General features: G+C 37.8%; 1 protein-coding gene across 4 annotated transcripts in view; it reads left to right on the top strand.

Annotated features, from left to right (window-relative positions):
* Positions 1-13217, top strand: part of LOC112043163 (uncharacterized) — a 39158-nt gene that overhangs the window by 20035 nt on the left and 5906 nt on the right. The window contains exons 2-4 of one of the 4 annotated variants that reach the window (XM_052885737.1): positions 3682-3794; positions 10261-10378; positions 12665-12845. In XM_052885737.1, coding sequence (XP_052741697.1) covers positions 3701-3794; positions 10261-10378; positions 12665-12845 — 393 coding nt within the window. In that variant the 5' untranslated portion in view covers positions 3682-3700. Of the gene's footprint in view, positions 1-3681; positions 3795-5787; positions 6629-10260; positions 10379-12664; positions 12850-13217 lie in introns of those variants that run through there. The other 3 variants (XM_052885738.1, XM_024078458.2, XM_024078459.2) reach the window with 3 other exon arrangements.

Below are 13217 nucleotides of genomic sequence, written 5' to 3'. Positions count from 1 at the left end.
CGATTGTACTAAGCCTAAAATATTTGCCTAATATTAAGACAAAGTGACACCTGCGCATAAATCTTAGGTACGATAACTATAGGCACAAGTTTGATATTAGGTTGTTACTAATTAAGCTTAGCCTATGCATTTATGCCAATGGTCCACTGTAAACAATATGGCATGATTTGACCTAAATAATTTGCTACTTACCTGGGTCTGGGCCTTTAGCCATGTGGCACGTCGATACCCTTTCTAGAAACGAAAGCCAACGAAAACTAAAATACTATCGGAATGACAAACACCATCTACATATAACTGGATCACGGGACATATCGATAATGTGTTTCATTTCTATATATTTTTTAATTGTTTGTGTAGACGGAAAATCGACGGGACGCATGCCGCAAGTATGTTTGAAACGGTAAAAGGCGTTATAAGCTTCAAATTCATCTACGTATGAAGGCAACAACTCTGTATTGAGATGGTAGTGAAGTCGACAATGGTAGGCAAGGCAGGTGAGCAGCAGCGACCGCGAGCTGGCCACGTGGCCAGGTAACGCCAGCTGGAGAAGCTATTTCAGTGATCGGTGGTAGGCCCGGCAGACCGACACCAGACGTCGGTGCCGCCCCCGCGCCCCTCCGATCTCTAAAAATAGTCGCACTGTGCATTCTTGGGCGAACGATGTCGAATTTTTGTTGAGTACGCGCGTCCACATGCCGTTTGTTTTGGCCCAAGAGCACAACCTTCGACCGCGGCATTAGCTACTGTGATCTCATTTGATATCCGGTTCACGTGGATCTTGTTTTCGTTATAATGTTGCAAGACAACTTACTTATTCTGCACGAAGACAGTGACTCAAACGTACTCTCACCGTGCAGAGCATTATATACCTTATTATAAGAATTATTGTAAAGGACCGAAGTAACAAGGCAAGGCAAGGCAATATATTTTTTTAACTAAATCTGAAATTAAACTATGTTGGTACTTTTAACTAGATCTGGAATGAAACTATGTATCTATATCGCGCGGTAAAATAAGTCAGTTTGATTTCTTTCTAAATAAACATATTTTTTAAATACAACCGACTTCAAAAACATAAACACAACTAAAAAGCAAAAAATAGGATTTTTCGATGTTTGTTAAGGTCTTAATTTGTTCATTATCGTTCTATTAAATCGTAAAAATATTTTCTGAGACTTGAATACTCCCAAATTTTCATTTTAAAATGAACTTTGGATTAGACGGGCGAAAACACTGTCCGCCATGATGGTGTGCCATTACGCCAATTTTGTTTACTTTCGTATTTCAGTTTTTTTATTAAAAGCCATGTTTTTAATATTTACACTGAAAATATACTAGCAGTTTTTTAGCCCTACCCTACCCCTACCCTTAAGATCTATAATTGACTCTTAAACGTTTGTATGGGAAATAGAAAAGGATTGCTTTTATGGTTTTCCCGGCAATTATTCAAATTTTTCTCACCTTTTAAACCTTCCCCATACCTCCACGAACATTTCAAGACCAAGATAAGATAAATCCGTTCAGCCGTTATCGAGTTTTAGCGAGACTAACGAACAGCAATTCATTTTTATATATAAAAAGATTCATTTTATGGTACATGAAATGCGGGAGGAGTAATAGAAATTAATTAATTAATTATTAAGGATTTCATAGCAAACTGATTTCAAAATTATGTATTTGTCCAATCGGCGAAACGTCCGTTTTGTGACGTCACGATGTTACTTGAAGTCATTACAGGAATAAACGTCAAACTAATTAATAAATAATAATTTTGTAGGTTTAGCGTTTACGGGATTACGTGACGTCATGAAACAGATATGAGATAACATATAGACCATCATGGCCGATAGCGTTTTGGCTCGTAGGTACTTACTCGGATTGCCAAAAAATTTAAATTTTTATGTGGGTTTTCATGTCTCAAAAAACATGTTGATTTTTTTTCAATGTAGTAGAACGATAATAAACAATTTAAGACCCTTTATAAGTGTCAACTGTCAACTAGCATTCTATCATCATCATAATTTTTTATCGTACTTCCTATCCTATCCTACTAATATTATAAGCGCGGAAGTTTGTATGGATGTTTGTTACTCTTTGACGCTATAAGCGCGAAAGTTTGTATTGATGTTTCTTAGGATGTTTGTTACTCTTTAACGCCGCTACAACTGAATTTTGGCTAAAATTTGGAGTGGAAATAGATTTTTCTCTGTATTAACACACTAGCGGACGCCCGCGACTTCGTCCGCGTAAATTTCGATGTCAACTTTACTACTACCCCTACCCTACCCTACCCCTACCCTACCACTACTCCAACCCTACCCAACCCCTACATCTACCCTACCCCTACCCTACCCTACCCTACCTCTACCCCCACCCTACCCCTACCCTACCCCAAACCTACTCCTACCCTACCCCTACCTTACCTACCTACACCCTACCCCCATCCTACCACTACCCCCATCCTACCCCTACCCTCCCCGTACCCTATTTCTTTCCTACCCCTATCCCAGCCGTACCCCTATCTCACGCCTATCCTACCCCTACCCTACCACTTCCCTATCCTATCCGTACCTCTAGCCTACCACTACCCTACCTCTACCCCTACCCTACCACTACCCTAAACCCGGCCCTAAACCTACCTACGGGTAGGGAAGCGTAGGGGTAGTGTAGGGGTAGTACACTACCCCTACGCTTCCCTACCCGTACCCTACCCTACCCTGTAACTTCTCTATCTTATTCCTACCCTTAGCAAAATCGGTCTAGTCCTTCGAGAGTGGTGGTATGACCAAGAGAAGTAAAGACTTCTATGCTAATAATATAAAGAGGTAAAGTTCGTGTGGTTGTAGGAGGTAATCTCTGGATCTACTGGACCGATTTGGAAAATTGTTTTACCAATAGAAAGCTACGTTATTTGCAAGTGTCATAGGCTATGTTTGATCCCCATATTCACACGGGAACGGGAACTACGTAAATGAAAGCGCTGGGCGTCATATAGCGGAATTTCTGCGTCTTTTAGAAATTTTTTATTATCTCCGAAACTATTTAAGTAATTAACATACTGTAAAGGGCAAATCTTATCTCCATAATATCCTTGTGATTATTAAATAAATTTTAATAAGGATTAAAGTTCAGTTGTATAAATAATGACGTAAACCTAAGTATATAAAATTAATAATTTTTAAAACACAAAAGGTACTATATCTGCTAATATATAGAAGATAGATATATGGTGTCGCGGACTTTTTTGTAGAACTTTTAAAGATACATAAAGTCCCCATACATTAATTTCAATTTTACGCAATAGTTAAGGCAGCGCATGCGAATAAGTCTGTTTAAGAGGATTTTCAGTCCGACCTGTATGACAAAAACTGTGATAACTCGGCTAATTTATATGATACCAATATAAAATATAGCCTATAGCACTCCCCGATAATGTAGCATTCTACTGGTGAAAGAATTTTTAAAATCGGACCAGTAGTTCCGAAGATTACCCCATTTAAAAAATGTGACAAACTTACAAACTTACAAACTTTACCTCTTTATAATATTAGTATAGATAGGCTACTTTTAATCCCGGAAAAATACATGGTTCCCGCGGGATTTGAGAAAACTGAATTCCACGCCGACGAAATCACGGGCCTCCGCTAGTATATTAATAAGAAGGTGTTCTTGTTCCAGGCTGGTGGTGGGCGGTCGCATGCGTGGGCGGCGCAGCACTGCTGTGCGCCGCGGGCGCGCTGGCCCGCCCGCACCTGCGTCGCCGCGCGCCACCAAGCGCCGCTACCAACCCCGTAAGCAATAAAACCTTACTTTTGTTAAAGTGCGATTCAAAATTTTAGGTATCATCGGTAGCAACGCAGCGGCTAGACGACACCTTGCACACACCTTTCGCCCACCCGCTTCACGCGTTTCTTACTTTATGCACTACCTGGTGCTTGCGCATTGTGATTCCTGAGACGTCATAAAGTTTGCATCGGACTGTACTTGAATTTATACTATATCACTTACTAGGTAAATCCCGCGACTATTTTTAGCGAAAAAACAAGTACATATAAGCTTTCAACCTTTTTTAGCTCAAAACGTTAGATTTTAACGATAGATAGATTTTAAAAAATCAGAATTTGCAAAAATCTGTGGGTGATCGACGTTTTTTTACCTTTGAGTTTAAGCCAATTTTTTAAATAAATTTGCAACCACGTAAAGCATCGTATTAAGGTGGATATTGAAATTAAAAGAATGTAAATCTCAATATTTCCATTCCCAACAACCCTACTCAAGACCTCAATCCACGACCTCACGATTAGAAGTCGTAAAGGCTAACTGATGAACCATGATAGAGTTTCTACTAAAGAAACAGATAATAAACGAAGCACTTGCGAACTGGTAATTTCTGTGCGAAGTTTGTTTCATAATGTCTTTACTTCTTGTTTTCGGTTAATTTATATCTTCCCTCGTTTGACATTTCCGCCCCCAAAATCTTGGCGTTAGTTCCGCTCTCATGCGGTAAGGTAAAACCAAGCTTACAAATCATTATTATCAATTCCGTCATTTTCCTAAGAGCACTAGGGAGTTTTAGGCTCCGAAACGCCACATTGAAAATGCTTTTATTATCTCAAAAAGTCCAATATAATACATGGCGTTTAGAGTATAGGCCCCAGCATAGTTTAAAACGATCCTCGTTATCTAGCTACGAGTACTTTTTAACTTAATCTTGGAAATAACATTAAAATGTTAACTAGGTCTATCATTTACAAATTATCAAATGCTTCATTACGGAAGATTGTTTTTGCCTTACGTAGGAACACACCTAAATATAAGAAATACAAAGCGAAGGCCTGAAACTCTAACTAATTTTATAAACTTGGGTCTGTTGTAAGAATATGAGGACACTCCATTACAAGTCCTTTAATTCCATAATTATGTTCCTTGTAACTTTTTGAATGCCAAATCATTTCATCCTCCCAAACTTATTTCAACTGTGAGCCAAATCACTATAACTTCAAAGCTCATTAAAGCATAAAAAAAACATTATAGGATGATCATTGAAAATTTCTCTTGGTTTGAATTATCATGGTCAACGTTTCTTAGGAGACACAATAATACCTAACAATCAACTAGCGAACCCTTTTTTTGGCCTTTCTCTCCTCTTGTGTCCTTCTTCTTGCAATTTCATTCTTCAGGTAATGTGACTATCATCCCTCCGCATTACTTGTCCAAGTCTATACCGAGCTAACCTTTTACTACTCAATTATTTTGTTACTGGCGCCACTTTCAGACTTCCACTTATATACGCATTCCTTATTTTATCCATTCTGGTCACACCACACATCCATCTCAACATAAGCATTATGTTCGCATGCATTCTTCTACTATCCCTCCCTTTTACCACCCAACATTCTGATTCATTCACTAAGTACTACTAAAACCAATGGAGATTACCTCAATCAGGAATAAATAAAAAGGAACATCATACGTACTTAGCTGTGTTTAGGTGGATAGATCCTATTACAAAGTTCTCTTTTTAAGGCGCAGATACGAGTACAACTTTATGTGTAAGTTATATGTACATTGTTTGTTTAATAAACATTTATTGGATGAGTTTGAAAGTTGAAAGTCCTGTTTATCATTATTGTTTTAACAGAAGCCATAATTGATTAGTGTTGTGGGGTGTAAAACATGTCTTTATACAAAAAAAACTTTATGATGTGGTTCGCACTTTGTGTACCTATATGTATAATAATGTTTTTTTTCTGTTATGGTAGTGATTGTTACGTACAATTCTCGAGTACCTACAGCTCAATCATTGAGCAATGCCAACCGTCTCGTCTCACGAGCCGACAAAACGCGTCATCGCTTACTATTACAATTATAGGTGCGCATACATAAACGAAGCGGTGGCAGCAATCGAGTCTCATTTACATGTGTGCCCTTCTTTGTGTACACATGTGGCCTGTGCTACACTCGCTATCGGCAGAACGACTCACACAAACGTATTTCATCATATCGCCGCGGCTCCGAATGAGCACACGAGTGCAACTAGACAGACCGTTTGGATGTGTGCGCGTCAACATTACACACCGCACAGCTGTGTGCGGCGACATCGGGGCAGCCGGTGCACCGTCACCCGCCCGTCCTCCCCGCTACGCGACTGCGAACACCGCGGCGCGGAGCGGCCGCGTCCGCGTCATTGAACAACAAGACTCGCTCGATGGCAGGCGCCTTCCTGCCAATATGAAAAAAATAGTGCTAAGAAACTCTGTTACAAAATTCGCGATAGTAGAATTTATATGTTATCTTTGTTTTACAAATTATTTATTTTTATAGTGTTATTACAATGAAAACCATATTTTTATTTATTAGTGAATGATAGTTAATTATTGAAAAAGCGCTTTACGGGTGTTGTAATCTCCGTGTACAGCCTTATGATTGTTTTGTTTAAATATTTTAAGCTTCTATAAGCAAATTACAAAATGTGTAGTGTTTGAAAACGCAAGCTCGTTCTAACCACGGCAGTGTGATCGATTTGTCTACAAGTGAATCCACCGGAGTGTCATCGCAATAGAAACAAACACAGCCCGGAATTCTGTGGAAACCTACATCATTGTGGCCAACACTGATTCAAATAGTAAGTCAAAAGTTAAAACATATAACTCACACCTCACTGTTTACTTGTAATGTCGTAATGCTTTTCAAAACATCAGGTGCAATAATCGATAAATGCATTTTCGTTGGTCACGTGCTAGTTCTGGAGGAAGCGAAGAGATATTATATAAATTCGATAGAGGTTAAAGAAATAATGTTTGCACTAGAGCAAGTGTCTGAGAAGTTCCAAGTGGCCGAGAGTTGGACGGGGCGCGGGTCGCGAGACGGCGGGAGCGTGCCAAGTGATAAGAGCCGCGCCGATAGCGACGTCACGCCCAGACGTTGTTTGTGTGAATTTAAATAAATTTTCATGACAGACAGTTCCGTAATCACCTCTCGCGATAGTCGTGACATGCCAACTCGATAGTACCTGCATAAGTCTTCTAAATATTTACTTATACCGTACCAGGTATTATTCCTGTGCATAACTACATGATTATTTTTACAAATAGGCGTGATGAAAATGTCATCCCTTTCATTTAATAAAAATTCATGTTCATCTACTAGACAGCAAATTACTTGAACATTCATAATGACAGTATTGACATTAATATAATAGACACCTAGAGTCACTTTATTAATTCTGTGGATTTCTGACGTTTCTATTCCCATTTCCATTTTTTCTGCGTTTTAGTTTCATCAAACCAAGCAACTAAAAATCATTCTTAACATGAAAATTGAAACATTGTTTTACTTAAATTTATTACAGAAATATTTAGTAATAAAAATTAAACTAATCTAAATAGTGCACATTTTAAAATATAATTTATTTTGCTATATAGGGCAAACATACACTTTTAATCTTTTTATTGGTTTGAAATCATAACCTTGAAGAAAATAAAATCAGCAATATTTTTTGTAGGTTAATCAATATATAATTTATAGCATTGTTTATAGGAAAGTGAAATTTTGTATTTTATATTAGGTACATAAACAAATATAATACAAATATAAAAGAATAAGAGAATAATAAATAAATTGAAGCATCACATTTGTCTAATATGAACTAACTAATATATGAAACCAAATTTAGAGAATAAAACAAAAGCAAAAAATATTTTAAAGAACTTTTTACATAGGATCACTATTAATAATCCTAACTTGAATTTTAGTATTTTCTTGCTGTTAATAGTCAAAAATAAACATAAGATGCCATGTCATATTACTTTTGTTATAATGTAAGTAGTTATAATAAATCTTGCATGATAATGTAACATGTTCTTTTTTCATACACAACAGACACAATATAGAAGTCAAGGTGAATATCATAAATAAGATTATATAAATATATTCTGAGATATATTTTATGTTGACAAAAACTTGTTTTACTTATTTAATAATTCTACCACAAATACCCATATATGCATAAACTCTGAGAATACCACTTGACGTATATTAGAATATGTAACAGTTTTAATATAATATGTGCCAGATCTGCTGTACACAAAAGTAATCTAACAGTAGTGGTTTTAAACAGCCAAAATAGCCAATCTATAACATATAATTTTGAAACTGTTCCAAAGCATTATTAGAAAATTAAGGTAAATTACCTAGCAAACTAATTTGGTATTACAAAAGTTTTTGATGCAACAAATAATTCCATTGTTTATGCAGGCATTCGTATAATACTGTTTAATGTAATTATACATTTCTGCTTCATTACTAGATGGAGTCCAGTAAAAACAAATAAATGAATGAAAGTCCCTTCACCTTTTAGCCTGTTCTAGACTTTATTAAGTCTATAGCGTTATATTTTTATCTTAGTTATCGATGTCTTTATCATATAAGTAGGTAGGTACACCAGCCAGAGAAAAAAGATAGAGAGCGTATATATATTGTTATTGCGCACAAAGGTACTCGTATGGTTACGTTTTTGCGTGCTTTTAGAATTTTGGCACCACATAGCAAAGAGCATAATAATTGTGGTTCATAGAATTACTCAATCCAATCCGCATTGGGCGAGTGTGGTGGACTATTGGCCTAACCCCTCCAAACTTCTACATATAGATTCAGTAGGTCCTATTGTTCTAGAAAATTAAGTAAATGAAAAGGAATGTCCCAGGTCTATACATAATTCCGTAACTGCGTTCGCCCCACACATATCCAGGATTTCTTATGATATGGATACAAATAACCGCTTCAGAATCAATCTAAAATATTCCCTTTCCGATTTATAAACGCGTGTCCATTTAGAATTCAAACAAAACAACTATGAATAACAGATATGTAGATCGCAGGGCAATCGACGACGTTAATTGAAATTTAGAGGGGATATATATTTATATATATTGAGCATTTTACATTACAAATGTTTTAAGTACACAGTATTTTTTGGGTCTGATAATTTTGAACCGGAAGGTTTTATTATATTTTTCCACATATTGTTATTGAATAGGGACTTTGTTGAAATAGTAGGTACATGTATAATAAGAAGTATATATAATATCATCTATACTTATAATAAATCTGTAGAGAGGTCAATTCTGTACATGAAATATATTTCCAAAATACTTATCAGGGGGTGATTAGTGATCGATACTGATGCCAAAAATGCAATTAGTAAAATTTTTGTCTGTCTGTCTGTCTGTCTGTCTGTCTGTCTGTCTGTCTGTCTGTCTGTATGTTCTTTATAGAAACAAAAACTACTGGACGGATTTAAACGAAACTTGGTACAATTATTCATCATACTCCTGGGCAGGTTATAGTATACTTTTCATTATGCTACGATTAATAGGAGCAGAGCAGTGAAGAGAAATGTTGAGAAAACGGGAGAAGTTACTCAAGTTTTTAAACTTCCGTCGCGTGTACAGCCTTAATGGTTAAAGCTACATAGAAATCATGTATGACGGAAATGTTCTCCTTAAAATTATCTATAAAAACACAACAGTATATATATATGTCTACCTTTCATGGTTGACTCACAATAACACGTGTAACTCCCGATAGCTTAGCAGTTCGTAGCTTTCTAATTATATTTGTCAACTCTTATGTTTATAACACTCATCACTCATCCCTTACTAAAAAAGTTAACATTATTACCTATTCAATAAAAAAAGAATCATAAAAATCGGTAAAGAAACACCAAAGTTATACAAGAAATACGCTAAGCCATCGCGCGTGAATACTAATTCATGCTCGACGCGACTCGCGGGGGGGAGGGGAATAAATAAAGAAGTAGCCTTAATGAGTAGGGTAGGATAGGGGTAGTGTAAGGTAGGGGTAGGGCAGGGGTAGGGTAGTGGTAGGGTAGGGGTAGGGTTGGGATAGGGTAGGGTAGGATAGAGGTACTTTAAAGTTTACAACGACTTTCACGCGGACGAAGTCGCGGGCGTCCGCTAGTCCACCATAAAATTAGAAATACTTTTACAAATTTACACATTTTCCATAAAGGTGAAATTGTTGACGGATATAAATATATCGTCAGAAGTCATAAGGGACATTTTACAATGAAGTAGAGGAGCATTCCACATCTCATTTTCTTTACTGAATAGTTGACGCTGTTTGTTAATGAGTCAGTCAGTATGTCAGTGGATAATAAATATTGGATAATAAATATTATATAGTACATAGTATATATAGTGCTAATAAAGAGGAGGGCCACATAAGTGAGAGCAGTGTGTTGTGATTTACAGATGCTCTCGGTACAAGTGCCGGGGTGCGCGGGCATGGAGCGGTTGGGCGCGCCGGGGGGACCGCGCCTGCGGCACGACCACAGGCACCATCATTCCACATTGTGAGTACCAACTATTTACTAAGGATGCTTCAGTGTCGCCGCACACGGTAGCCACACCACAACCACAAACCACAAACCTAAAGCTAGAAGCGGCATTTTGTGGCCTATGATGGCCAACAGTGTCACCGTCCAGGGAATCCGTGAAGGTAGTCCATATAACATGTATGAAACTACAGAAAAGTGGTCGGTGGTGGCGTTTTGTGGCTGGGGCGCGGCTCCCGGGGTCACTTACCTTCACTCGATTCGATATTCATAAACAGCACTCAACACAACTCAACTTCAACAACATACCGTGTGTATAACTAAAACATCGAAACTGGATATCATACTATCTTAATCAAGGAGCAAAATTTAAATTTAAATCCATTGTTTTGAAGTAGGCTGAAAAATACAAGCACTTATGAAAAGTCCAAGTCCAGTTCTGGAGCACCGGTTCCGAAAGCAGATTCTGCCGTAAAAGAAAGTGGTAAATAAGTACATGCAGTGTACTGCTCTGTACAATTAACGAATTTGTTCAGTTTAGTTATACCCTGGAGATTGAAAGCCTCTTAATTAAATCTGTAAAAAAAATACTGGAATTATATTGCCCTACTGGTCAACCAGAAGCTCTCCACAAATTATTCTTTTTCGAGTGTCTCTTCGACTAGCGAAGGTTGGCAGTCAGCTTCGTGAACTCTTTTCTATCTTTCGCGAGGCGAAACAGTTGTGCGGCACTCGCGATCCATTCTCTGATGTTCCTCAACCAAGATTTCTTACTGCGATCAACGCCTCTTCTACCAGCAATCTTTTCAATCAGATGAGCTGTAGGAGCTCTTATCTATCGTGCCGTAGCACGTGCCCCAGATACGCGCCTTTTGTGCGCTTCTGAATGATTTGCCGCAGAACTTCGACGTTTGTCACTTTATGGGTCCAGCTAATGGTCACCAGCGTGCGCCTAAACGACCACATCTCGAACGCTTCCATACATTTCTTGATGTCCTCTTTTATTATCCAGGCTTCACATCTGCATGGGCTAGATGTAACATCGCAGGAGTCGAATGCGCTAAGAGATGTTAAGACTCCACAGCACGAAGGGAAATTAATATCACTTACGGAAATTAGGTACCATCATGCCCAATAAAAGATCTCAAGCTCAACAATGTTATTGAGAAAAACTTGTATGTTTAAAAAGTAATCTATCGACAAAAAAGACAAAGGACGGAAAAATAAGAGGCTGTATAAATAAACATTGTGGGCGACAAGCAAAATCAGGTTATGCCTATGATTTTGTGGATCATAAGAAGTAGGTAATCGAGTAATTTTATTATCTACTAAAACATAAATAAATCAATCACACATCACGAATATACAGTCATTAGTGCTTTTAGTATAGTAGTTTATGTTTGTGACTAATATTCAGAAGCAATATTGTAAAATACCTACTAGGTAGCATCTTGGATGGTTTTAAAAACGCACACAGTTCGTTAACCTAATGCAAATTTACTTTGTAAATTATATATTTCTCGCACTTCAGCGCGAGGTTGTTATGATGGCGAGTTGGTTGTCAAAAATTTAAAGAATTCTACAATAATAACCTGGTGGTTAAAATTAAAATATTTGGCTCAGAATTTACCAAAATGTCAATGAGGTTTAACTTATACATGCATAATATTATAGCATAGGTATTGCTATCGGCTTTTAAATTAAATGAGTAGGCGTATCAACCTTTGAATACTAAAATTAATGGAGACGACTATTTTTCATACATGGCTGGGCCCAGATTTGCTGAATGAATTGTAACAATGTTCGAATTAGTGTTATTTATTAAATAATATAATCAGTCTTATACTGCTTTAATTTCAGTTTGATTGACTGTTGCATATTCAAGATATCTAGGCATAGTGTACTGTGTCCCAACAGTGAAAGAATTTTTCAAATCGGTTCAGGACCTGTAGCCATGTGGCACGCCCATTCTCTTTCTACAAACGCTAACGCTTCGAAAATAAGAAAATGTATGGGAATATCAGATCCGACCGATAACTGATCACATGACCTGTCGATAACTAAGGTATACCCATAAATTTTTTAATCTTCGAAGCGTTAGCGTTTGTAGAAAGAGAATGGGCGTGCCACATGGCTACAGGCCCTGAACCGGGAAATTAGTAAGGGATTTTTTGTTTTTTTTTCATAACATGCTGGCCCAAAATGGTCGGTCTCTTTTTCGACCATGTAGATACCGATCGTGCGATTATGCGGGTGAATATTTCAAGGGCTTTTAAATATGTTCAGCATGTGTATTGGTTCCAGGGAATGGGAGAAACAGCAAAGGCTGCAGGCAATGGTGGGTCGCCTGCAGGAGATGGTGGAGCAAGAGACGCGCGCGCGCTCCGCCGCCGCGGCCGAGCGCCTCGGCCTGCCGCCCAGCATACAGCTGCCGGACGGCGAGTACGGCCAGGACGCGCATCTACAGATACGAGTCCCTTATCAGGTCCGTAAGTATTTTTATTCCACCCTGCCCATAAACTTAAAGGGAAATTCATCATCATCATCATCAGCCGATGGATGTCTACTGCAGGACATAGATCGGTACGATAGCCTTTTGTAGGGACTTCGAAACTTCACGATCATGAGGCGCCTGCATCCAGCGAATCCCTGTGACTCGCTTGATGTTGTCATTTAAGTCAAGATTTTTTTCTTAAATAATACAAAAAAGAAGAGTATGCTAATAATAAAGCAATTTTGTAAAACTAACATAATTTTATTTGCGTCATATTTGCGTTGTTGCCACGGATCGCTCAAAAACGCCCCACACAAAATGGCACGTTTGTATGACGTCATCAATCATAATGATCGTTAGATT

Source organism: Bicyclus anynana, chromosome 15 (assembly GCF_947172395.1).
Source record: "Bicyclus anynana chromosome 15, ilBicAnyn1.1, whole genome shotgun sequence".
Classification (NCBI taxonomy): Eukaryota; Metazoa; Arthropoda; class Insecta; order Lepidoptera; family Nymphalidae; genus Bicyclus; species Bicyclus anynana.
This window is presented reverse-complemented; position numbering and strand designations above follow the sequence as displayed.